The 27,405-nt window shown below is 42.3% G+C and overlaps 1 protein-coding gene across 4 annotated transcripts in view; it reads right to left on the reverse strand.

The window, feature by feature from the left end:
* The window catches only part of ankrd27 (ankyrin repeat domain 27 (VPS9 domain)), a 56,883-nt gene that overhangs the window by 10,070 nt on the left and 19,408 nt on the right, over nt 1-27,405 (reverse strand). For 3 of the 4 annotated variants that reach the window (XM_078400464.1, XM_078400463.1, XM_078400466.1), the window contains exons 13-25: nt 26,714-26,806; nt 26,293-26,420; nt 22,170-22,252; nt 21,849-21,964; nt 21,264-21,356; nt 16,932-17,129; nt 15,419-15,478; nt 15,187-15,306; nt 13,419-13,463; nt 8,141-8,257; nt 7,626-7,823; nt 6,450-6,569; nt 2,408-2,581 (exon numbers count right to left, since the gene is read on the reverse strand). In XM_078400464.1, the coding sequence (XP_078256590.1) occupies nt 2,408-2,581; nt 6,450-6,569; nt 7,626-7,823; nt 8,141-8,257; nt 13,419-13,463; nt 15,187-15,306; nt 15,419-15,478; nt 16,932-17,129; nt 21,264-21,356; nt 21,849-21,964; nt 22,170-22,252; nt 26,293-26,420; nt 26,714-26,806 (1,545 nt within the window). The remainder of the gene's footprint in view (nt 1-2,407; nt 2,582-6,449; nt 6,570-7,625; nt 7,824-8,140; nt 8,258-13,418; nt 13,464-15,186; nt 15,307-15,418; nt 15,479-16,931; nt 17,130-21,263; nt 21,357-21,848; nt 21,965-22,169; nt 22,253-26,292; nt 26,421-26,713; nt 26,807-27,405) is intronic. The other variant, XM_078400465.1, reaches the window with a different exon arrangement.

Below are 27,405 nucleotides of genomic sequence, written 5' to 3' on the forward strand. Positions count from 1 at the left end.
TATCCAGATTTAAATGTATTTGCTCTTTTTCTCCACTTCCCTCATGTTCTCAACTTATAATGACCTACTGATCTCACTCTCATGTATTTCAATTAATCTATTGGATTCTTAGAGAAGTATTTCAGATTTTCACTACAGTGGATGAAAATCATGCTTCCTGCTTTCACTCTGGGTTTGTGCCTTGTGCTAGATCCCTCACATACAGAGCCACACCAAGCCACCATTATCAACAACTTGTACTCCTAGATCCCTCTGCTCCACACCCACCCTAGGGTCCTAAGGTGCTCTGCGAATCTTCACATCTAAAACGTTTACTTGTATTCTTGGCAAAATTCAGGAAGGTTTTAGAAAAACAGGCTTTCCATTCTAGCTTACCCAAAATGTCCTCTTTCTTTAGTAAATGTGGTTTCATCCCTGCTGTTGCAGATGGAGCCCTCATCCACATCTCCTCTGCGTCCCCTTGTTCTGCTCTCACTCCCCCTCCCCCAGACGAAACAAGAATAGAGTTCCCCTGGTCCTCACTTTCACCCCACCAGCCCCCCCGCATCTCACACATCATTCTCCAACATTTCCATCACCTCCAAAATGATCCCACCACCAGTCACATCTCCCCATCTCTACCCTTTCCCTCTTCCAAAGAGACCTCCCTCCCCACCCAAACCATTACCGCCTCCCCAGGTACTTTCCCCGAAACCGTAGATGTAACACTTGTCCCTAAACCTCCCTCTTCACCTCCATCTAGAGAGACCAAGGATAGACTCAGCGACCATACCATTTTAACTCCTCTCCCCATTCCCATATTGATCTTTTTGTCCTGGACCTCCCCTATTACCAGAGTGAGGCCATGAGCAAACTGGAGGAACAGCACCTCATCCACTCCCACTGCACGCCTCCTACCCATTTCTCTCCTTCCCCCTTCCACCTACATCCTCAGGCTTCGCAATTTGCAACTCTTCAGATTCTTTGTCTCACATCTTCTGTCTTTCAATCTCTGGCCTTCGTCTAATCATTTACTATTAAAACCCCTTCCACACCTGTATCCACCCATTATTTGCCCCCCTACCCCACCACAATCAGGATGAAGAAAGGTCCCAACCCGAAACATCACCTATCCTTGTTCTCCAGAGGAACTGCCTAATCCACTGAGTTATTCCAGCACTTTGTCTTTTTCTGTAAACCAGCATCTGCAATACCTTGTTCCTACATCTATAAAAATATAAACTAGGACAGAAATTGCTGCAAATACATAAATGGTTACCTTGCATCTGTGGAGACCATAAATAAAATTTGTTTGATTCTTTTATAACTGGATAAGGGAAGAGAAGTTTTAGAACTTAACTATTTCCTTTACCCAATTACTGAAGTTCACCTTTGACAAGCCATTTTAAGCAGAGGCGTACATGACTTTCTGAAAATGCAAAATTATGTTTTTTTGATGGGTTTATGGGAAAAGAATAGTCAATGGGGTTTTTTCTGAACAGTTTTGTGATTTTTCATAAACATTTCTCAATAAGATTCATTAGCATTTCTCAAAAAAAGATATTTACAAGGGAAATATGGAAGTGGACTGGATCGATGGATGGAATTCAAATGGCTTCCTTCTGCATTTTTAAATCTTGTTCATCCTCGCTGGTGAATCACAGCATTAACAGGTAGGTTGAGCAAGTCAGGACACCAAATGATGCTGGCCTTGAACTCTGGTAATTCTCAGTATGATCTAGCTCCAATTCCACCGGTCCCTGGCGATCATACCTGAAATACTTGGTACAGTTCTCATCTTTTTATGATGGGAAGGATACATTTGCCTTGATGTGCACATTAAAGGCTTATGAAATGATTCCTGGGATGAGAAGATTGTATTTATGATGTTAAAATGACAAATCCCTATAGTTTCCGGAGCTTAGATGGACAAAAGATGATCACTTGAAAACGTGGACTTGAAGGGTCCAGATTGGATGGCTGCAGAGATTGTTTCCTTTAACCAGGGAGGCAGCTACTCTGGCCTGCAGTTTCAGGGGAAGAGTTCGGCCATTTGAGACTGTCGGGAAGAATCTCTTCCTACAGCCCAGTCCCGAATCGTTTGGTTTACCTCAGAGTACCACGTATGGCCAATTGGTTTCAGCCAAATCGGGGTACTGATTGTGAATGATCAGCCATGATCACATTGAATGGCGGTGCTGGCTCCAAGAACCGAATGGCCTACTCCTGCACCTATTGTAAATCGGATCTCAATCGATTTTTGGAATCGAGGGAATCAAGGAATAAGTGATACAAGTTGGGACAAGCCCAGGGTGAATTTTTCACCCAGTTTTATCCAAAAGTCAGAGCAGGCTTGTGAGACCGTTCAGCCGCCTGATATCCCCCATTATTCTATGATCTATAAGGAGCTGTCAGTTGAAGTGTTTACCTTTCCACAGACTGCTTCTGCGAAGTCCACTGGTGTACATTGTTGCTTATTTCGCAAATTGACTGATGCTCCATTGGACATGAGCAGGTGGACCAGGGCTTGATACTGTCCTTTGACAGCTTCGTGTAGAGCAGTATTCCCTTGGTTATTGGCAACATTGATAGAGGCACCATGCTGAGGATTTGCACAATAAGCAAACATTAAGGACATATGTGTATATAGAGAAGGTAAACTGGCTGCCTACAGTGTCTATGCCTTGTATGTTTTAAATGTATGTTTTAGTGTTCTTTAGCTTGTTTTATGTGGGGGGGTAGGGGGGAGTTGGGGGCAGCTTTTCCTAATCTCTTACCTCAACGGAGATGCGATTTTTTCCCGTTTCGTATCTCCGTCCGCACTGCGGTCAACATCGAGGAGTTGGCGGCCTTTGCTGGAGACCGATTTCAAGAACACCACCGCGCGAGCCTGCGAACTTACCATCGCAGAGCTCGCGATCCCTGTCGGGGGTCGACTTTGGGACTCCAACCGCGAGTGCCTGCGGACTTTAACATCCCGGAACTCATGGTCTCTGGTTAGAGACCAACTTCGGGAGCTCCAAGCTGCAGGAGCTTGACTGCCCTGACCGCTGGAGAATAAAAGAGGAAGAAGTTTGGACTTTATTGTCTTCCATCACAGTGAGGAATCCATTGTGGTGGATGTTTGTTAACTTTTATGTAGTTGTGTGCCTTGTTGCTTTTTTTTAGTACGGCTGTATGGTTATTCGAATTTCACTGTACCTTAATTGGTACATGTGACAATAAACTGATCTTGAAACACAACTGTCAAATACATCAGATATTCCTTGATTATTCCTATAAAAAGCTACTATTGTACAAGCTTCAAATAGCCATGATGCTAAAACAAATTGGAATATTTCTGCAGAGAAACAAGTGAAAACTGAATGGAAAAAAATATTGCAAAGTTGCTGAGCATGTGTTGTACATGTCTTAAAAGGTTCAAACGGTGACAAAGAAGGCCACAAATACTCATTACAAGCTGAGTTACTTCAGCATTTTGTGTCTACCTTCGATTTAAACCAGCATCTGCAGTTCTTTCCTGCTCATTACAAGCTGATATAGTTTGAACGAGCCTTGCTTTCATTAGTTAAATGCCTTTCACATCCTTCAGATAGAAACAGAAGTGCTGGTGCTCGGATAACAACCTGTCCTTAAATACCACCAAGACCAAGGAGCTGATCATCAACTTCCGTAGGTCACATAACGGGGAATATGCCCCGATCTCTATCAACGGGGACAGTGTGGAGAGAGTGTCCAGCTTCAAGTTTCTGGGCACTCACATTTCGGAGGACCTAACATGGTCCAATAACACTGCTGCGCTGGTCAAGAAGGCACAACAAAGACTGTTCTACTTAAGAACACTGAAAAAGTCTGGTCTACCCCAACAGCTGCTGACGACCTTCTACCGCTGCACCATAGAGAGCATCCTAACGCATGGCATCCCTGTGTGGTACCTCAGCTGCACGGAGGCAGAAAGGAAAGCTCTACAGCGGGTAGTCCATAGAGCTCAGAGGGCCATCGGAACACAGCTACCAGACTTGGAGGGCATCTACAACACACGATGCCTCAGAAAAGCCACCAGCATCCACAAAGACTCTTCACACCCCTGCAACAGTCTGTTCGAACTCCTTCCATCGGGCAGACGATACAAGGCCTTCTACGCCCGCACCTGCAGACTCAGGAACAGCTTCATCCCCAGGGCCATAGCTGCTATGAACCGGTCCTGCTGAGCCAGATGGCCACAACGCATAGATCAACTTGCACTTTACCCTGTCTAAAAACTGTTACAATTGTTTCGTTTCGTTGGGTTGCTGTTAATTACTTAAATTATTGCATCGTATGGGAGGCGCATTCCCAATCTCGTTGTACCCCTGGGTACAATGACAATAAAGATATATTGTATTGTATTGTATTGTATTGTATTGTAATCACTCGGCCTCTCGTGCTTCCTCAGCCAATGATCTTGTAGTTTATCAGTCACCTCAGCACCACCACCCTGCATCATCCCCAAGTCCTTCAATCCTCTTAATATCCAAAAATCTATCCATCCCATTTTCAATATACTCAGTGATTAAATCTCCATAAACCTACTGGATATAGAATTCACTTCCCTCTGAATGAAGGAACCTCATCTCACTTCCATCCTGAAATGCTGATCCCTCATTTTGAAAGTTCCAGTTACTCCAGCTAGACCATCATTCCTGCACGAGCTTGCACAGCCTACTGTCTCCTCCGGTCAGTCATCTCCCATTTTCCTAAAGTCCAAACAATAGCTCCTCATTTGGACAAACTGCGTCATGCCAAGAATCAATCTTTTTTATTTTATTTTACAGTTTAGAGACGGGAAAGAAATGTCTCAGTTCAGTTCAAGAGGCGAATAGGTTTGTGTTTAGTTATTAAGCAGTAAGTGGGTAGAAAGCATGTGGGAATTGTACATGGCCTCCGTTATTATGAGTAATGCAGGGTATATGAACAATAGCCAGGGAAGCCTTCATCAACGTCCCAATGACGTTGACCTGCTGAATGTTTCCTGCATTTACCTGTTTAGAACAAGGTGTTAGTTCGTTTAGGTCCAATAGTTTATAATTAGAAAGGATTTGTTATTGATTATATGATAGATTTTATTGTAAAAATTAAAAATAGTTTGATCCAATCTGAAAATCTGCTCTTAAATCTGAATAAAGCAAACTACAAAGGCACAAGTGGACTATAATAGACTGGGAGGTTGCATCCAGAGGCAGAAACACAACATGCAATTGCCAACATTTATAGAATTATACGCAATATGTATCGCTTTAAAGCAAAAAAAGTACAGGAAAAATGGTTCAGCAGTGGTTATCAGGTTAAAAATAGTATGAGATTAATGGAAAACATGGATAAAATAAGGTGCCAAAAGAAGATTGAGACCTTTTCAGAATTCAAAGGAGGAATCAAGGCATGGGTAAGAAAAGGTAAAGTATAATATAAAACACGGTTAGAAAGATACAAAGAAACAAGGTGAGAGCTTTCACAGATACGCAAATGAAAGATTAGTACAAATTAGCATGGGTGTCATGCAATCTGAGGCAAGAAAAATCACATTGGAGAATAACAGAATGGCAGAGAAATGGGGAACTTCAAGTCTTGCGTCAATGAGAACCTGAACAGAATGCAATAGTTTTTTTAAATGGAGTATCTGTTAGAGAAGAGACCCATGATGTTTTGAAGGAGGCGATAATGTAAAGTGTAGTTAAACTGAGTGACATCAGAATTCCTCAGGTTCCCACAAAGAAACCCCCCAATTTTTGAGAGGAAATGGAACCATAGACCTGTTAATCTGAAAGGAGTATTGTAAAGATGTAAGGGACTGCTCTTCTATATGTGGTGCCATGTATAAAATCCAGCTGAAGACTGTGCAGAGCTGCCTCTGAATGGCACTGTAGTGACAGACGAGATCACATTTCTAGGATGGGATTTGAAATACTGTCTTCTTAACCAGTGATAAATTCCACCAAAACAATCCGACTACAAATAAATAGGTTTGTTTTGACTCTGGAGTTGAAAGAGCGGCACGGTGGAGCAGCGGTAGAGTTGCTGCTTTACAGCGAATGCAGCGCCGGAGACTCAGGTTCGATCCTGACTACGGGTGCTGCACTGTAAGGAGTTTGTACGTTCTCCCCGTGACCTGCGTGGGTTTTCTCCGAGATCTTCGGTTTCATCCCACACTCCAAAGATATACAGGTATGTAGGTTAATTGGCTGGGTAAATGTAAAAAAAAAATTTTTTTTAATTGTCCATAGTGGGTGTAGGATAGTGTTAATGTACGGGGATCGCTGGGCGGCACGGACTTGGTGGGCCGAAAAGGCCTGTTTCCAGCTGTATATATATGATATGATATGATATGATATGAAATGAAAGTGCTACATGTCAGAGAAAAACAGATTCGTCAGAATTAGAAGCTATGTCTCAACAATGAAAACGACGACATTTCACCCAAGTGACGTTCTTACCTTCAGCAGCAACTCAGCAATTTCCAGATAACCTCGAAGGCAAGCATGCAGCAACGGCGTGTTACCAAACAAATCTTTCTTGTTCAGTTTGGCATTATAATTCAGCAAGTATTTTACCATCTGTTTCCAAAAAAATCAGAACAGGTGGTATCAATCTAAATATGTAAAGATAGTTCTATATTGTTAAGGACAAGAATGGCGAAAGGAAACTGCAGGACACAACAGTGGAGGAACCGTGAGGTGAAGTTTACAGGCATATATCTGTGGATAGAGGGGTTTGAAGTCAGAGAAGACAAAGTGTGTGGAGTCATAGAATGATAGAGCGTGGAAACAGGCCCTTCGGCCCAACTTGCCCACACCGGCCAACATCTGCACTAGTCCCACCTGCCTGCGTTTGGTCCATATCCCTCAAAACCTGTCCTATCCATGTATCTGTCTTAACTGTTTCTTAAATGTTGGGATAGTCCAAGCCTCGACTACCTCTTCTGGCAGCTCGTTCCATACACCCACCACTCTTTGTGTGAAAAGGTTACTCCTCAGATTCCCATTAAATCTTTTCCCCTTTACCTTATCCTATGTCCTCGATTCACCTAATGTGGGCAAGAGACTCTGATGTACCTGATCTATTGCTCTCATGATTTTATACACTGATTTTTTTTAATGGAATTTCCCAATTGAATCTGGCCTTCTAGCCCACAGAACTATATAATTGGGTCTATTTAAGTTTACAACCCTAATATTTGTAATCACATTGCTCACAAAGAGAAATTCTATTATGCTATGATCTTTCTTCACCAGAATATCCGCTATTAAATATTAATTAACTAATTGGCACAGTTTCATTGAAGAATACTGGACTGTTGGTCCCTCAGCACTTTGTACGAATTTCGTTTCTTGATTCTACTAGAATTGATCTGGGATTGTGCTCTGATCTACAACCTCGTGAACGGAGCAGGTTCCCAGTGGAAACCGTGCCAGGGTTCCCAATGTGTGCAGTTCTGACTCCAGCATCCTTCAGTGTTTAGTTCATGAATGTGAAACATTTGTTCCTCGATACAAAAGGAAGGAATATAGAAAGCGAAGATGCAACAGTATTTGTAAAGAGTAATCATCGTCAGGAAACAAGTCAGAAATATTGCACAAACCAAAACTTTATTGCAAGCCAATCTCGTTTACCTGTAGGTCGGTGTGTTGGCACGCCAGGTGGAGTGGGGTCGAATTATGGGAATTTTTCATGTTGACATTGGCACTATGACGCAGAAGGAGTGAGACCAAGTCAATATGTCCGTGCAGAGATGCCACGTGTAACGGAGTAAAGCCATCTTGGTTGGCAGAATTCACACTCAATCCATTTACTGTAACACTGGAGAGTTTCTAGAAAGATCACACTCACCATTAGTCTTGGGATTATCCCGATATACAGCATTCCCCAAATGTAGAATAACAAGCACGTGTTGTAATCACTGTGCTACTTCAAAACAAAGGTGGAGCATAACAAAGGTAAAACAAAGAGGAGTCAACTCTAGAGGAGTCAACGTAGATCGTTGCCCTGGGCAAGGATCTAGAACTAGGGTTTCTTGCCAAACTCACCAACTATAGTTTTGGAATCGTATCTCAAATGCTGTGATCATTGTTTAAGAACCCGCAACCTCACATTAACAAACAGCAGGCAGCAAGTGAAGCTACAGTACCTTCTGTGCAGGTTCACATTTGGGACACCAACACAAAGGATGGCAGAATTCTGGTTTCAATACAAGTCCATCTTCCTCCTCTGGATCTTCATCCACCCATTCAAACAGATATCGTACCTGCAGGATAGAACACACGAGATTATATGGAAGGGGAAGGTTCGGTAGAGGAGAAATCTTTGCTTACTTCTCAAAGAATTCAATTGTAATCAAAATCCTTGTGAAACAATTTCCCAGACAGAGGAACAAAAGACTTGTTTTAATTTATTTCTGGCAAGTACTGATATAGAATGTTGGCAACAACCTGCATTTCAGCACCTTCGGTACTTCATAAAAAGCATTTAATTATGTGAAGTCTTTGGGAGCAGTTCAACATTATCATATCATCATATATATACAGCCGGAAACAGGCCTTTTCAGCCCACCAAGTCCGTGCCGCCCAGCGATCCCCGTACATTAACACTATCCTACACCCACTAGGGACAATTTTTACATTTACCCAGCCAATTAACCTACATACCTGTACGTCTTTGGAGTGTGGGAGGAAACCGAAGATCTCGGAGAAAACCCACGCAGGTCACGGGGAGAACGTACAAACTCCTTACAGTGCAGCACCCGTAGTCAGGATCGAACCTGAGTCTCCGGCGCTGCATTCGCTGTAAAGCAGCAACTCTACCGCTGCGCTACCGTGCCGCCCTTGACAACATTGTTGTCAACCTCAATTCAAAGGATGTTTAGGATGCTGATACAGGCATTTTTCTTTGTTCTTTTTTTTCTCCTTAATTAAAGAAAAGAGAATTCCTCATAATTGGAAAGGGAACAACGTTTAGTGCAAGGTAGATAGTAGTTCAGGACTGCTCTCTGGTTGTGGTAGGATGATTCAGTTGCCTTATAACAGCTGGGAAGAAACTCCCTGAATCTGGACACGTGCGTTTTCACAATTGACACAAAAGGAATGAAACTTTTAAATCACAGTAAACAAAATCCCTACCATTTATGTGACGCGGATGTTTGAACTTTTCTGTGGAAGCTATTAAAAGTGATTCATTAATTGCTGAACACAGACAGAATTTTTTTTTTTAAAGTTAGACACTAAGAAATGGAGACAAAGATGACTGGGTTATTCCTCACCCTCTTTTATTTTTAATACTTTTAAAATTCAGTTGTAGGAATGCCAACATTAATTACCCAACTTGAATACCCTTATCAATTTCAGTTTAGTTTATTGTCATGTGAAAAGCTTTTGTTGCGTGCTAACCAGTCAGCAGAAAGACGATACATGATTACAATCGATACACTTACAGTGTATAGATAAAGGAATAACGTTTAGTGCAAGGTAAAGCAAAGTTCGATCAAGGATAGTCCGATGGTCACCAAAGAGGTAGATAGTAGATCAGCACTGCTCTCTGGTTGTGGCAGGATGATTCAGTTGGCTGATAACAGCTGGGAAGAAACTGTCCCTGAATCTGGTGTTGTGCATCTTATATGGTGACAAACAGCTTCATTGCTTAAACTGCTTAATTCCTCTGCACAATAGCACTCCCTTGCTGCAAGGTTTGCTCCACTCAGTGGAGAATCTTTCCTATTCTATTCCCATTGACTTACATTTCTCCATGGCAAGAATGAAAAGTTGCAGACTCTGTATCAACTCCCTCAAGATACTGCGAAAACTCCAGTCTCTTTTCATTCACAATACCGATTCAGTGTCCTGTTTCCACAGAATGAACACTTACATCTGGCTATAGAAACACAGAAACATAGAAAAATAGGTGCAGCAGTCGGCCATTTGGCCCTTCAAGCCAGCACTGCCATTCAATATGATCATGGCTGACCATCTAAAATCAGTACCCCTTTCTTGCTTTTTCCCTATATCCCTTGATTTCTTTAGCCCTAAGCACTAAATCTAACTCTCTTGAAACAAGGCCTACATCAAGTAAAAAGAAACAGAATAATTAATACAAGTGAACTTGCAACCATTTTATTTTCATTTTCTATGATTTTTCAGGCTAAGACAACATAGCAATTTCCGTTCACAAAACTGGCCTGGATTCTCAGGCACTCAAAGCACAAGCAATCAATATTAGTTGATTGCCGAGCAGTCAGTTGCAGCACCAGCCCTTCTGCTTTAACAGACAAAGAGGATTAAATTATCTACTCTAAAGCTGTTGAATTTTCAATCAGTTTAATGAAGGTCAGTGTCCAGCCGTTAACAGAAGCTAGAGATCTGCAGAAATCATTATCTGGCTTGAAATGTTTTTTTCTTTCGTTCTGTAGTACCACACCTCGTACTTTAAAGTCTGATCCCTGCTTGACTATACTGATTTAAAGGAGACTTTGCTTTGGGCCTTGTACTTATGCTTGAGAGGATACTTACCTGAGCAGCCTTGGAATTGTGAACCTGCACCCTAGAGGGAATTCCATGCTGTGTTTTCTGATTACGGCTTCGGTGCATTATTTAATCCATAAATAGGTTTACACAAGGGTTTGTTTTATTAACACTCTGAACAGGCATAGGAAAGGATGGTCACCTCTGAACTATGTGATGGGTGGGGGTGATTAACAAATGGAAGTGGCAGCATAGAATATAAACTCGTCACAATGACAGAAAGCAACGGGAAAGGGGGACAAATAGTTGTCCAGTCTAGGGAATGATTTCAGTGCATTCCTCGAAGTTGATTTTGATTTTCAATTGTTTTATAAATGGTCTGGGGTCTGGCTGAATGCTGAATGCTGCTGAGTGCTAAAGCTTCATGTTGGGTAATTATGAGAATATGTTCAGGGTAGACACAATTACTGGAGTAACTCAGCATCTCTGGAGAGAAGGATTAGGTGATGTTTCGGGTCGAGACCATTCTTCAGACTGAGTACAGGGTGATCGGGACAGGATGCTGAAATGAACGGATAGAGTTTAAAGTAGAGCAGAATTAGGCAATTTAACCCATCAAGTTTACGTCCCCATTCAATCATGGCTGATCTATCTTTCCCTGTTAACCCCATTCTCCTGCCTTCTCCCCATAACCTCTGACACCCATGCACTCTCTCCATGGACTAAAAACTGCACAGTGAAGTTAGTGGATAGGAAAGGTTTAGAGAGTTATGGGTCAAATGCAGGCAGGTGGAATAGTGTAGCGGAGAGGAATCTTTGGTCAGCATGAGCAAGCTTCCGTGCTGTATCACACTATGACTCATTGACAGTGAACCACTGCCGTCAGATTAACGTAACTGAAGCAGGATAAACCAGTTACTCCAGAATTACAATCGTAATTCCAACCATACCAGGACAAATTTTCTGCCAGTGCCTGGAACTTTAAAGAATACAGTGATTTACTGTAGGGAAAAAAAACTGCAGACGCTGGTTTAAATCGAAGGTAGACACAAAATGCTGGAGTAACTCAGCGGGTCAGGCAGCATCTCGGGAGAGAAGGAATGGGTGAGGTTTCGGATCGAGACCCTTCTTCAGACTGATGTTATTGGAGTGTGGGAGGAAATCGAAGATCTCGGAGAAAGTCCATGTGGTCACGGGGAGAACGTACAAACTCCGTACAGACAGAAACATAGAAAAATAGGTACAGGAGTAGGCCATTCGGCTCTTCGAAACAGCACCGCCATTCAATATGATCATGGCTAATCATCTAAAATCAGTACTCCGTTCCTGCTTTTTCCCCAGGTCCCTTCATTTCCTTTAGCCCCAAGAGCTAAATCTAACTCTCTTGAAAACATCTGGTGAATTGGCCTCCACTGCCTTCTGTGGCAGAGAATTCCACAGATTCACAACTCTCTGGGTGAAGAAGTTTCTCCTCATCTCAGTCCTAAATGGCCTACCCCTTATTATTAAACTGTGACCCCTGGATCTGGACTCCCCCAACATCGGGAGCATTTTTCCTGCATCTATCCTCTCCAACCCTGTAAGAATTTTATGTGTTTCTATAAGATCCCCTCTCATCCTTCTAAATTCCAGTGAATACAAGCCCAGTCGATCCATTCTTTCATCATATGACAGTCCTGCCATCCCGAGAATTAACCTGGTGAACCTATGCTGCACCCCCTCAATAGCAATAATATCCTTCCTCAAATTAGACTAAAATTGCACACAATACTCCAGGTGTAGTCTCACCAGGGCCCTGTACAACTGCAGTAGGACCCCCCTTGCTCCTAAACTCAAATCCTCTCGCAATGAAGGCCAACATGCCATTAGCTTTCTTCACTGCCTGCTATACCTGCAAGCTTACTTTCAGTGACTGATGTACAAGCAGACCCAGATTTCTTCGTTGCACCTCCCCTTTTCCAAATCTGACACCATTCAGATAATAATCTGCCTTCCTGTTCTTGTCACCAAAGTGGATAACCCCACATTATACTGCATCTGCCATGCATCTGCCCACTCACCCAACCTAACCAAGTCACCCTGCAGCCTCATAGCATCCTCCTCGCAGCTCACACTGCCACCCAGCTTTGTGTCATCCGCAAACTTGGAGATGTCACATTTAATTCCCTCGTCTAAATCATTCATATATATTGTAAATAACTGGGGCCCCAGCACCGAGCCTTGCGGCACCCCACTAGTCACTGCCTGCCATTCTGAAAAGGACCTGTTAATTCCTAATCTTTGCTTCCTGTCTGCCAACCAGTTCTCTATCCATGTCAATACCCTTCCAATACCATGTGTTCTAATTTTGCACACTAATCTCTTGTGTGGGTTCTCGTCAAAGGCTTTTTGAAAGTCCAGATACACCACATCCACTGGCTCTCCCTTATCCATTCTACTTGTTACATCCTCAAAAACTCCAGAAGATTAGTCAAGCAGGATTTCCCCTTCATAAATTCATGCTGACTTTGACCAATCATGTCACTGCTTTCCAAATGTGCTGCAAAAACATCTTTAACAATCGACTCCAGCATCTTCCCCACTACCGATGTAAGGCTAACTGGTCTATAATTCCCCGTTTTCTCTCTCCCTCCTTTCTTAAAAAGAGGAGTCACATTGGCTACCCTCCAGTGCACCGGAATTGATCCAGAGTCGAGAGAACATTGGAAAATGATCACCAATGCATCCACGATTTCTAGGGCCACCTCCTTGGGTACTCTGGGATGCAGACCATCAGGCCCTGGGGATTTATCTGCCTTCAGTCCCAACAGTTTACCTATCACAGCAACTCCACCGCTGCGCCACCGTGCTGCCCATGGATTTATAAAGTTATCAAAAAGGAAATCAGGAAAAAGCCACTGTCATCTTTTCAAATAATTTTCAGATCAGGTTTCAAGACTGTTATTCTGTACTTACCATTTCTACATCTCCATCAGCCACAGCTCGCAATAGCTTTTCCACCTGCAAGTAAAAGCAATTTACTCAGATCCTTTTTACTAACCGTAAATAATTAAAATTAGTAACCTGGTTCAGTACAATTCTTTCCAGCAGATCAGTAACCTAGTCTACAAGATTTATGTAGGTGGCAAATGACGCACTCAGAATTTTTTTTAAAAATCCTAAATAGGTACAGAAAATGCTTGCTTTGGAACACATCATTGTCAAGTTGTTTAATCAAATTAGATTGGTAGTGTTCCGGGGCATAGAAATATCACTGAAAACACTTAAAGTTTATTCTTACTTTGTGTTGCTGGATCTGCTTAATCAGGAAAGAGGTTACCTTTTCACCAGTTTCCTTTATGTTTTATGATTTAATTTTGAATCATTAGTCAGTCAATCATTAGAAAATATTTAAAGGCATTACATGGTTAAATTTCTTCTCCTGAAAGTTTAACTGCAACATTACCCTGCCAATTACAGTACATAATTCACACCTCACAGGAACACGTGTCCCAATATTTTCTAAATAAAAAAACTCTAACTTCACATCCGCACTAATTATTCATACGCTTCACAGCTCCAAAGGCGTACAGGTTAATTGGCTGGGCAAATGTGTTTTTTAATTTATTTTTTAAATTGTCCCTAGTGGGTGTAGGATAGTACGGGGATCGCTGGGCGGCGACGACCCAGTGGGCCGAAGGGCCTGTTTCTGCACTGTATCTCTAAAAAATCGAAAATCTATTAAAGTCTGCTAAAGTGAGAATAAACTCTCCTTCCACCCATTACTGCAGGGACACAATTTTATTTAATATTGATATTGATGGAGGATAGATATTCATCAGTTCTTGTAACTAGTTTCAAAATCTGTGTCCCGAGAAGAAATGTTATTTCAGTAAAAATTATGTTTATTGTCAGTGTTGTTTGGGCAAACGGCTAGTTTGATGGATATGTTGGGGAGAATGGAACAAAAACCTCTATTATAATTAATTTCTTCACCCTATACGTGTTGATAAGAAATAAATTCATTGGATTGGAATCTATCATCTGCCCACAACTGAGTTACCTGCTGTGGCATATGAGTCTCACATGGACCAGACTGGGGAAGGTGGTCAATTTTCTTCTCTGGGGATATAAGAGCTCTAGTGAGCAGATAGATTTCTACAACAATCCAGTTGTTTTACTGTCTGTCAGCTTTTATTGTTGATTATTTAACCAATTGCCTGTTGTTGAATATAAACTCACAATTCTCAATATTTGGTCCAGGCCTCTGGATTGGTAATCCAATAATTTAACAATAATGCTACTCTACAAAAGAACAGGATTCTGAATAACTGACTTTGAGATTCATTGATAGCAAAGTTCCACAGCAGAATTATCTTTCATTCACCTACACCTTCCAGAATTTTATCCCAGATAATTACAATTTACCCGACCAAGAAACAAAATGAATAATTACAAAATTAATTTGGTTTATTCTATCAGAACTTGAGGTCTCTAATATTAACATTATTTTCCTCACATTAATGCCGAGAACAGGTTGAAACATTTGCTTGGTATATTGAAGTGACAGTATAAACAATACAAAGGAAATACAGGGGAAATCCTTTTTTCATCCGTTTCCTTGAGGCATAATAATTTAATTTTATATAATTAGACAGCCAAATCCTTAAAGCAGCCATGTGTTCTGAAATTGAAAGCTGGCGATTTAAACTTGTCATCAACAATATAATAAAACAGCTTTCACCTCTTTGTACTTTCCTTTGTCGTCTTCTTGCTTCACCTCATCCGATATTGATGAGATAGTGGAAATGGTCGACTTCTGACTACCAGCATCAGTGGAAGACTGTGGAGACCTGCTAACAGACTGAATTTCCATTTAGAATTACTTAATACAAATAAATGTTAAAAGTTACTAAATCAAAATTTAAATTTAAACCTGCTTTCGTCTTTAAAGATAAAAGGACAAAGCTATTTACCTCTTGCTTACTCTGTTGTCTGTCAGTATTAATGCAGGTTATTTCCAGCAAATCGAGTATCTATAAGGATAAATAACAACTTTTTTGAGTACAATTATTAATAAAACATTCCAGTCACTATGAATACCAATGCATTGACATCAACATTTCTTATACTGGAAGAATTTTACTGCACAAGAAAAGCCCAAAGTAGACGTGAACAAGCTGGACAACATCACACAACGTTCCTTTCAGGCACGTGCTTAATTTTCATTCTTCCTAAGTCTTTTAATATTTCCTTCTATTTTTCAACGTGCTTCAAATCTCTCTAAAGCGATGCGCGTCCTGCGCCTGCTGATTTTTCTTGACAACCAGCAGCCATGTGGCAATCTCCCCTCTAGCAAGGAAACCCGGCCGATAGTAAATGTGAACAACTGAGGGGATGCACGTCTCCCCTCAGTACAGTCTTGCAGAAAAAGAACCCAAAGAATGTGTAGGAAAGAACTGCAGATGCTGGTTTAAATCGAAGGTAGACACAAAATGCTGGAGTAACTCAGCGGGACAGGCAGTATCATTGGAGAGAAAGGATATGGGGACGTTTCTTCAGCTGAAGAAGGGTTTCAACCTTTCACCCATTCCTTCTCTCCAGAGATGCCGCCTGTCCCGAAGAACCCAAAGAATATACGATTCAAATGTACTGTTTTCCATCAGAAATTACCAGCTCCTTGTTTGTACTTCGTGTTCAACACTTTAGTTTGAACATTTGTCCCAGGGGATAACGCACACCTCATGTTATAAGGAGACATATTACAACAATGAGATTGAGGCTAGTGTGCCGTTTACTGTGGATAACAACCATAACGTCAGGAATACACTTACTCATATCAGAAAAGTTGTTTTCTCAGATCTTAAGAGCTTGAGATTCGAATTTTGGATGCAAGAATGTGTGGCTCTCAATTAAAATACACCCGATTGATAAATACATTTCACTTCTCAAAAGATTATTAATTTAATTAATTTGATAATTAATAAAAGTCCAATGAATTCAAACGGTTTCATCTTTCCTTTCATCTTTGTGAGAACAGATGAAAATCGCATGAAAAAGATGAGGCAAGTGGGACTGGGGCAGCTGGGACATTGTTGGCTGGTGTGAACGAGTTGGGCAGAAGGGCCTGTTTCCACACTGCATCACTCTATGACTCAACGAGTGTGAGCCTTTGTGCACAAAGTACCTAATCAATGACTGGGATAGTTCTCTCTCCCAGTGAATCACTGCATTTATGGTACAAAAGTCAGATTGAATGTTTTTGTGAAAACAAAAATGCAACTGTCGCAAAATAATCGTAATGATACCTGTCAACGATCAGATAGGTTTTGAAACTTTAAAAACTTCACTCTTGCTTTTTCACGTTTTCACACTCACCAATCTGTATTAATGGGATTCTAAACTATGCTGCCAAATGATGTGTTCTGGGTATAAGCATCTTCAGGCGGCATCAATAAGCAGTTTAATAAACTGCAACGTCTCTACTACCTTGGAGTTGAGTGCACAATGCAGTGGCGTTTCTTTCATCTTGTTCTGAATTTCAGTATTAGCTCCATTCTCCAGCAGAACCTGAATGATGCCATCATATCCCCATCGAGCTGCGACGTGGAGAGGCGAGTCCCCCTTGTCATTTGTCATGTCCAAGTTACAGGTGTACAATTGGTAATATACCAAAGCTTTGACACACTGCCAATAATAAAAGTGTTAATTTTCATTGAAAGAACAACTTTGGATATTTAAGTATTTGCTTTTAAGTTTTATCTTAATAAAAGTCACATCTAAAGGGAACTTTAAAATTGAGAATGGAATTTTGTACTTGTCAGAATAACCAGTATGTACCAACAATCCATCTCAGTAAAATTCTAATCTTCAATTACATTTCCCTCATTACAAAACACTTGTGTCCAATATATCAATACATTTAGAATTCATTCATTTTACAAAATATTAATCACTATATTCCATTTGTTTATCAGTTGTGGCATTCTGAAAATTAACTGTATAGATTCTTCAGAGATGTAATTAAGTTAAGAGATTTCAGAAGAGTAAAGCCTACATATTCTCCATTTCAGATAAATGCTTTTGAGGAGGAGCAAGAAATGTTTATCAGTCACATTTATTTATCTACCATCACATAATCCAGAAGTTCTGGTCAGTTACTTCATGATTAATTATGGGAATGATGCATGCAACCTGTCTTGGGTCAGCAGATCTCTCTGTTTGTGTGGAAGACTATCACACGTCAGGAAATTTCAAAGCCCTGGTCTGTGCTGCATCGTCAGATTTACCCCAGCCCGTGGGAAGGAGAAATGAAAAGCTCACTCTCATCAGCAGGATCCCTGCTTCTGATCACAGTCACTGGTGATATAGAGAGTGGTCACTGGATCACCTGAAAATTACATACACCGGAGAAAGTAAAGATGAAGGGTCCGAAGGAAACCTTGTTTGACTTTGGATGTACTGGAGCAAGTTGTTTGAAGAGATTACCAAGAAGATTGATGCAAACTGTGCAATAGACTTTGTGTAGGTGGACTGTAGTAAGGCCTTTGATGAGGTACCGCATGGCGGACTGGTCTGGAATGTTAGATCACATAGAATCTGGGGCAAACCAGCCAAATGGATTAAAAAAAGGGACTTTAAGTTAGGAGACAGAGGGTGGCGGCAGATGGTTGTTTTTCTGACTGGCGGCCTGGAACAAGTGATGTGCCACAAGGATCGATGCTGGCTCCACTGTTTTTATTTATATTAATAATCTGGATGTGGCTAGCTGGCATGGTTAGATTTGCAGATGACATTAGAATTGGTGGAAGAGTGGACAGAGAAGAAGGTTTCAAAAATTGCAAAAGGATCTTGAGTAACAGGGCCAATGGGCTAAGTAAGGGCAGAGTTTAATTCAGATACAGAATAATTCAGATTCAGAGGTGTTGCATTTTGGTAAGACAAACCAGGGCAGAACTTACACAGTAAATAGTAGAGCTCTGGGGAATGTTATAGAACAGATGGACCAAGAGTTACAGGTACATAGTTCCTTGAAAGTAGCAACACAGGTAGACAGGTTGGTGAAGACATCCGAGGACATTGCAGGAAACCAGAAAGGAAATTGCGGGAGCCCTGCTTGAAATCAACGAGTCGTCCTTAAATACAAGAAGACTGGAGGGTGGCAAATGTTGTGCCTCTTTTCAAGAAGGACTGCAGGGAAACTGCTGGGAACTATAGGCCGACGAGCTTAAGATCTGTAGATGGAAAGTTACTAGAGAGTATTCTGAGAGATAGGTTATACAGGCATTTGGATGGGCCAGGGCTGATTAGGGATAGTCAGCATGGGTTTGTACGTGGGAGGTTTTGTCTCACAAATCTGTTTTTTTTTTTTGAAGACATGGCCAAAAAGGTCGATGAGGGCAGAGCTGTAGCTGAACAATTGCAGTAGGATCTGGATCGATTGGCCAGGTGGGCAAAGGAATGGTTGATGTAAATGAATACAGAGAAGTGTGAGGTGTTGCATTTTGGGACATCGAACAAGGGCAGGACCTACACAGTAAATGATAGGCCTCTGGTTAGTGTTGTGGAGCAGAGGGATCTAGGAGTACAGGTGCAAGGTTCCTTGAAGGTCGAGTCGCAGGTAGATAAGGTAGTCAAAAAGGCTTTTGGCACTTTGGCCTTCATTAGTCAGAGTATAGAAGTTGGGAGGTCATGGTGCAGTTTGCAATTTTGGCACTGATACAATTCAATTATTCAGTATTTAATGAAGTTTTAGATCAAGACTTACACTGGAAAAAAACTACTATACAGGTTAAACCTAAAGTGTCAAATCTTTTTTCACACTTAGTTATACGCTCAGTTGCAAGAGAATAATCGAGAGATCTTTCGTGCCTCGAGGAACACAGGAACACAGCCACTGGTGTTGGGTTAATAACCTTCAGAAAAGGTCAGATCTCCTGGTATTGGATCAGAGTTGAGGAAAAGCCTAAAATCTTGATCTTTTTCCGGATGTCTTGGACATAATTATTTAGCGGTTACTTCTCTTAAACAGTCAATTGTAGTTTACATAACGCAGCTACATTTAAACTGCTTTGTTCCCCATGTACCTCAAAGTAGAGATCATAAAATTAGCATAACCATATAAAACTCCCACTAATTGAGAGAGGTGTGCGGTAAGGTACACAAAGCATCACTGGTGATGTCAAATGTTCTTACTGATGTGGTTGTCAGAGTGGAGACCAGACCAAAAACATTTAACAGGGTGAAGTCAAGCAGGCCACAATGACAAGCAGGGTCTAGGTGCATGGCACAAGGGAGGGGTGGGGGAAGCATGGGAACACTTCAGAGATGTAATGACTGACATTTGTAAAGGAGTGAATATATTGCTGAAGGAAAGCGAAAGGTTGGAGATGTTTCCTTGTCCTCTTTATGTTTAAATCTTGAGGTGATGTCAGTTTGAGGAAATTGGTTCTGAAGATGTGTCCTCCTCAACTACTCTGCCATTCCTTTACTGTTTTTCCTTTAAAAACTGCCTTAAAACCTCTCACTTGGGCAAGGTTGGTGATAAAACAATTTTTGGTTAACTGTCGATTCCCAATTCATTAAGTGCTTTCTAAATTTCATCCTTCTAAATTCCAGTGAACACAAGTCCAGTCGACCCATTCTTTCATCATATGTCAGTCCTGTCATCCCGGGAATTAACCTGGTGAACCTACGCTGCACTCCCTCAATAGCAATAATGTCCTTCCTCAAATTAGGAGACCAAAATTGCACACAATACTCGACGTGTGGTCTCACCAGGGCCCTACACTGCACTTGCTCCTATACTCAAATCCTCTTGCAATGAAAGCCAACATGCCATTTGCCTTCTTCACAGCCTGCTGTACTACACCTGCATGCTTACTTTCAGTGACTGATGTACAAGGACACCCAGATCTCGTTGCACCTCCCCTTTTCCGAAACTGACACCATTCAGATACTAATCTGCCTCCTTGATCTTGCCACCAAAGTGGATAAACTCACATTAATCTACATTAAACAGCATCTGCCATGTATCTGCCCACTCACACAACCTGTCCAAGTCACCCTGCAGCCTCATTGCATCCTCCTCGCAGCTCACACTGCCAACCAGCTTTGTGTCATCCGCAAACTTGGAAATGGCATATATAATTCCCTCCTCTAAATCGTTAGTACATACAATACAACACAATATATCTTTATTGTCATTGTACCCAGGGGTACAACGAGATTGGGAATGCGCCTCCCATACGATGCATAACTGGGGTCCCAGCACTGAGCCTTGCGGCACCCCACTAGTCACTGCCTGCCTTTCTAAAAAGGACTCGTTAATTCATACCCTTTGCTTCCTGTCAGTCAACCAGTTCTCTATTCATGTCAATAACCTACCCCCAATACCATGTGCTCTAATTTTACACACTAATCTCCTGTGTGGGATCTTGTCAAAGGCATTTTGAAAGTCGATATACCACATCCACTGGCTCTCCATTATCCATTCTACTTGTTACATCCTCACAAAATTCCAGAAGATTAGTCAAGCATAATTTCCCCATCATAAATCCACACTGACTTTGACCGATCCCGTCATTGCTTTCCAAATGCGCGGCTGTTACATCTTTAATAATCAACTCCAGCATCTTCCCCACTGCCAATGTAAGGCTAACATCTATAATTCCCCGTTTTCTCTCTCCCTCCTTCCTTAAAAAGTGGGGTTACATTAGCTACCCTCCAGTCCTCAGGAACTGATCCATACAACATTGATCACCAATGCATCCACGATTATGTGTTTATCACCAATAAATCAAGTAACACATTAAAACTCACATCTTCATGACCATGCATGCAAGCCAAATGAAGTGCTGTATTTCCATTATTATCTTGTACCTCAGTGCTGGCCTTGTAATCCAGAAGTAGTAACTATATATGAAAGAAAAATAATTAAAAATTGTTGTGTACTTAATTTATTAAAATAAAATATTTACTTTTTTCAATGGAATTTATGTCCTGATAAAACAGTCAACAACCCGAAACATTAACTTGGTTTCTCTCTTCACAGATGCTACCTACTGAATATTTTCAGTTTCCCAGCATCTGCAGTATTTAATTTATGAAGAAACGTTATTTAGCCTAAACAATCCTGGACTTAATATCTTGCTTCCACAACTGAGTTGGGAAGAGTGGGCAATATTCCAGCACTGGTGCTTCAAGCTTCAAACCTGCAGACATGAAGTTATTCTTCATATACATTCACTGCATTATACAACATTTTGAAAGTCTTCATGGTCAATAACTTTCCCTTTTAAAGGCACACAATAGAATTGCATAAGATAACTTCTTTACTGCATTTACTTACAGTGGAAAGACTAATAACAGTTGTTAGTCTTGAAAATCTCGGTTGAATCAACTTACAGTGACATTTTGATACCCTTTTTGACAGGATAGGTGAAGTGGGGTGGATCCATGATAGTCTGTAGCATTAACTGCACCTCCTTTACACACCAATACATCAATCATCAATGGCTGGCCTTGAGGATACAATATATATTAGCTCATTTTTCAGAAGAACATTTTAAACAAAACTATTGCCAAGTCAGCAATGTGCTCTGGATGCAGCTCAATAAACAATGTTATGCTTACATTTAAAACAGTGAAATAATTTAAAATCTGAGTATTAAAAAGATGGAAGGTTTCCTGTTTGTGGATGTCTCACTACAACAAATAAACACTTACCACAGAAAGCAGCTACGTGTAAAGGCGTATATCCCCGGTCATCTCTGGACGATGGAGTGACAATCGATGGGTCATTCATCCTGCTACAAAATAAAACCTTTGTTGGACCAGCTAATTCACTCGGTAATTAGTTAAAATTGCAATTTTTTTAAATTATGTACAAAAATTAAAATAAATGCGTATACAACATTCTTGTCATGTGTCAGAATTTTAATTTGCTGGTGCATAGGTTGCTGTCTAGGAGAAGTTGAGACGGTGCAGGAGTGGTGCTCAGAAGTGCAGGAAATGGCTGTTGCAACTTTAGTACTTCAAATACATATTGGAAACGTGATGGATTTTGGAATCAGGAATTAACAATCACAGCCACCCAGGACTGAAGCTCGGGGTCCTTTCAGACAGGTCTTTTCCCCTTCCTTTATTCTGTTCCACTACCACTCAATTCTCTTCTCTAATTCCTGTGTCAATTCTATATTATTATTCTTTTAGTATCTTGTCATCTTTCCAGACTTTCTGTTTTCTTGACATTCTCTGATATGACCATCATTGCTGCTTACAAGCAGGAACACCGCTTGCATCTTTGCTCATTCCCCCATTCACCCTCTCTGACACACAGTCCTCTGAAAAATACACCAATAGGCCAACATTTAAGCACTGGCAATGAACTAACTGCCTCAGCAGCAACCTTCAGATTCTGAAAACATTCAGAAAAGAGTCACTGATTTGCATTGTTCCTGCGGCAAATGATGGGATTCAGTTTTTGTAAATCGACACGTACCAATGAAGACCAATTCTACAGAATAAAATGTTCTTAAATGCCCCTATTGTATCTGCTTCCACCATCACCCCAGTGCTTGTTTAAGACACTCTGTCAGAGATTCTACCTTGCTTCCAATTCTTACTTCAAGATGTGATCCTCTATAGTGGAGATCAACGCACATAGTATCCAGTTTCATGCAAGGGCCAATTCCTTATTTTCCATTATTAATTCCTCAGGCTAACTTTCTAGAAAACCAACAGTCACTTTGCTGACTCTAAGAATCTATATAAACCTGTACTGCTTTTAAATGTTTCCAGCTAGTTTTGCCTCCATCTTTACTTGCCTTATTAAGCTCTCATTCAGCCTCTGCTATCATCATATCATATCATCATATCATATATATACAGCGCGGAAACAGGCCTTTTCGGCCCACCAAGTCCGCGCCGCCCAGCGATCCCCGTACATTAACACTATCCTACACCCACTAGGGACAATTTTTACATTTACCCAGCCAATTAACCTACATACCTGTACGTCTTTGGAGTGTGGGAGGAAACCGAAGATCTCGGAGAAAACCCACGCAGGTCACGGGGAGAACGTACAAACTCCTTACAGTGCATCACCCGTAGTCAGGATCGAACCTGAGTCTCCGGCGCTGCATTCGCTGTAAAGCAGCAACTCTACCGCTGCGCTACCGTGCCGCCCTATGTTTATGTTCCGTGTAATCTGTCAACGTTATGCAATTTTGTTTTAAATTAACCACTGATGGCAGATGTACATTTTTCTTTCTTGTTGGAACATACCCATTCTGTATTCTGAAAGGTGACTTTGAATATCTGTAACTGCATCCCAATTAGAGTCTTAATACTGCATGGAAACCTACCATTTAACCTAATTTGCCAGTTCACTTTAGTTAGCTCTGTTTTAATGCACTCTAGAAGATAATATTGGATCAATATAATATCACTAGTGATCAAGCATCCTATGAAAGCAAAAGACATTCATATTCTTATAAATTTCTTGAAATAACATAACATAACATAACATAACAACACTTTATTGTCACTCGGCACAACACCGAGCGAAATTTCAGCAGTCACACAAAATACAGCAAAAAGAAAAGAACACAGGACACCCGACCCCAACACAAACATCCATCACAGTGACTCCAAACACCCCCTCACTGTGATGGAGGCAACAAAACTTCCCCTCTCTTCCCCCCGCACCCACGGACAGGCAGCTCGACCCCTACCGAGGCAAACGACACGCACAGCCCCCGCAAGGGGATGGAAGGCCCCCCGGCCGAGCCGCCCCGGGCACCGAAACGTCCCGCGGCCACACCGGGCGATGTTAAGTCCAACGGCCGAGCCGCACCGGGCACTGAAACGTCCCGCGGCCGAACAGCGCTGACGATGTTAAGTCCAGCGGCCAAGCCGCACCGGGCACTGAAACGTCCCGCGGCCACACCGGGCGATGTTAAGTCCAGCGGCCAAGCCGCACCGGGCATTGAAACGTCCCGCGGCCGAGCCGCACCGGGCACTGAAACGTCCCGCGGCCACACCGGGCATTGAAACGTCCCGCGGCCACACCGGGCGATGTTAAGTCCAGCGGCCGAGCCGCACCGGGCACTGAAACGTCCCGCGGCCGAGCCGCACCGGGCACTGAAACGTCCCGCGGCCGCACCGGGCGATGTTAAGTCCAGCGGCCGAGCCGCACCGGGCACTGAAACGCGTCCCGCGGCCGAGCTGCGCCGGCAATGTTAAGGCCCGCAGCCGAGCCGCACCGGGCACTGAAACGTCCCGCAGCCGAGCTGCGCCGGCAATGTTAAGGCCCGCAGCCGAGCCGCACCGGGCACTGAAACGTCCCGCAGCCGAGCTGCGCCGGCAATGTTAAGGCCCGCAGCCGAGCCGCACCGGGCACTGAAACGTCCCGCAGCCGAGCTGCGCCGGCAATGTTAAGGCCCGCAGCCGAGCCGCACCGGGCACTGAAACGTCCCGCAGCCGAGCTGCGCCGGCAATGTTAAGGCCCGCAGCCGAGCCGCACCGGGCACTGAAACGTCCCGCAGCCGAGCTGCGCCGGCAATGTTAAGGCCCGCAGCCGAGCCGCGCCCCGGGGAAGAGACCTAATAAAATAAAGGTTTCCCCCCGCCCCACCCCCCCACCCCACCCCACACCCCCACCACACATACACAGCCAAAAACAGAAACAAAAACCATCCCAACACCGACACAAACAAAAAAAAAGAAAAAAAGACAACAGACTGCCAGAGAGCCGCAGCCGTTAGGCGCAGCCAACTCCTCCGTATTAAGATACACGCTAGATTTATCATTGCCACAATCATCGTGGGATTAATATGAATACTTTTTGAGTAAGGTATAGTCATGTGTCAAAACAACAATTACCACAGCTGCGATTCACCTTATCTTTGCAAGAAACTGCCATTGAAGTTCATGCCAATACCCATTTTGAACTCCACAATAAAAATTGATATTGGTCAAAAATACATTTTAAACAGTTCCAGTGGGTTAGACTTGGAACGATAAGCTATAAAATGACAGGCACAGTAACCTCTTTCCAAATTCATGTATATCTTATCACTCAAAATCCTCTCCAGTAACTTTCCTACAATCTGCTGTGTTCTAGAAACATAGAAAATATATCGGAGGCTATTTGGCCCTTCGAGCCAGCACCGCCATTCATTGTGATCATGGCTGATCATCCACAATCAGTAACCTGTGCCTGCCTTCTCCCCATATCCCTTGATTCCGCTAGCCCTTACAGCTTTACCTCACTCTCTTTTAAATTCATCCAGTGAATTGGCCTTCACTGCCTTCTGTGGCAAAGAATTCCAAAAATTCACAACTCTGGGTGAAAAGGTTTTTTCTCACCTCAGTTTTAAATGGCCTCCCCTTTATTCTTAGCAGTAGCCCCTGGTTCTGGACTCCACCAACATTGGGAACATTTTTCCTGCATCTAGCTTGTCCAGTCCTTTTATAATTTTATACGTTTCTATATGATCCCCTTTCATCCTTCTAAATTCTGTTGTGATTTATCTGTAAATGTTGCAAATTATTCTTGCAAAGCCAATTTCTTGGTAAAGTAGGAGATGGCATTGCACAATTAGTGATGTCATCTCAAAATTTTCAGGGGCACCAATCTGAATAACTTCAGCCCGACGTCACATTAGACGCATTACCACCAGGAAATGACTGCTGGGGCAATCTACTCAAGGTTTACATTCGTTTTGGGGAGATTTGCACTTTGGTCTAAATACTATACTTAGTCCAGTGTAATAAAACATAACATGGACTGGCATTCTTTCAATTAGACACATAATTGCCAAATGGTTATTTGATTACAAACTTACCCTGACACAAGCTTTTCACAGCTATCACAAAAGCAGAGAGGATGGCACATCTTTTGAACACAGTCCTCGTAAGTTTCTCCTTCACTCAATAATGCTTCTACCTCTGCCTGATTACCAGCTGCAATGTGCTGCAAGAAATAAGCACAAACTCAGATGGACACTTCTGCATTGCGTATGTATATTATTTTCACATTAAGATTTTAAATATCCACGTTTTGTACTGCAAACATTTAACCAAAATTAATGTTAAAAACATTAATTTGTTATTTGGTGAGGTTCAGAATATTCCCGTCATGTTAATGAAGGTTGATTAATGACCATATGCTGATTAAACTGCAAATATACAGGTTTTTACAGTACAATTCAAACCTTTTTCATCAATAACCAGAATTGATTTTTATCATAAATAAGTCATAATCACCTCAAATAAAATATCTATTGGAGCTGATGGTGGCTGGTACAGCAAGTTCATTCTTTCTCTGAAAAATGCTTTATCATTTAGTTCACCTGATCCCTGGAAATGATAAACATTTTGGAAAAGTTTATTTCATAACAATGCAGTATTATTACTACCGATATAATCTGATCATTTATATTGTATAATAATAATAATATATTCCTTTATTTGTCCCACACTGGGGAAATTTGCAGTGTTACAGCAGCAAAGTGGATAGCACCCCCCCCCCCCCCCCCCCCGGACCTTTCACTGATCCGATCGTTAGCGGCGCAAGCCCGCGATCACCGGCTCACCTCTCCTCTCTTCCCTTGCTTCTCTCCTCTCTCCCACACCCGGGAGAACATCTCCCCGCTATCCCCCCCCCCCCCCGGGCCTTTGAATGATGCGATCTCCCGCACCCCCCCCCCCCCCCGGACTTTTCACTGATCCGATCCCCCGCACCCCTCCCACCCCCCACCCCCCCGGGCCTTTAACTGATGCTAAGAGTGTGTCTGGGGGAGAGAAAATGGGGGGGGGTCTGAGAATGGGGAATGGGACAACAGGGGTCGTGCGGAGGGGACTTGGTGGTGGGGGAAAGAGGGGTACTGGGAAAAGAGGAGGTCCATATCCCTCCCCTCCCCCATCCCTCCCTCCTCCCCTCCCCCCTCCCCCCCACT

The sequence above is a fragment of the Rhinoraja longicauda genome, chromosome 6, assembly GCF_053455715.1.
Source record: "Rhinoraja longicauda isolate Sanriku21f chromosome 6, sRhiLon1.1, whole genome shotgun sequence".
NCBI classification, from domain to species: domain Eukaryota; kingdom Metazoa; phylum Chordata; class Chondrichthyes; order Rajiformes; family Arhynchobatidae; genus Rhinoraja; species Rhinoraja longicauda.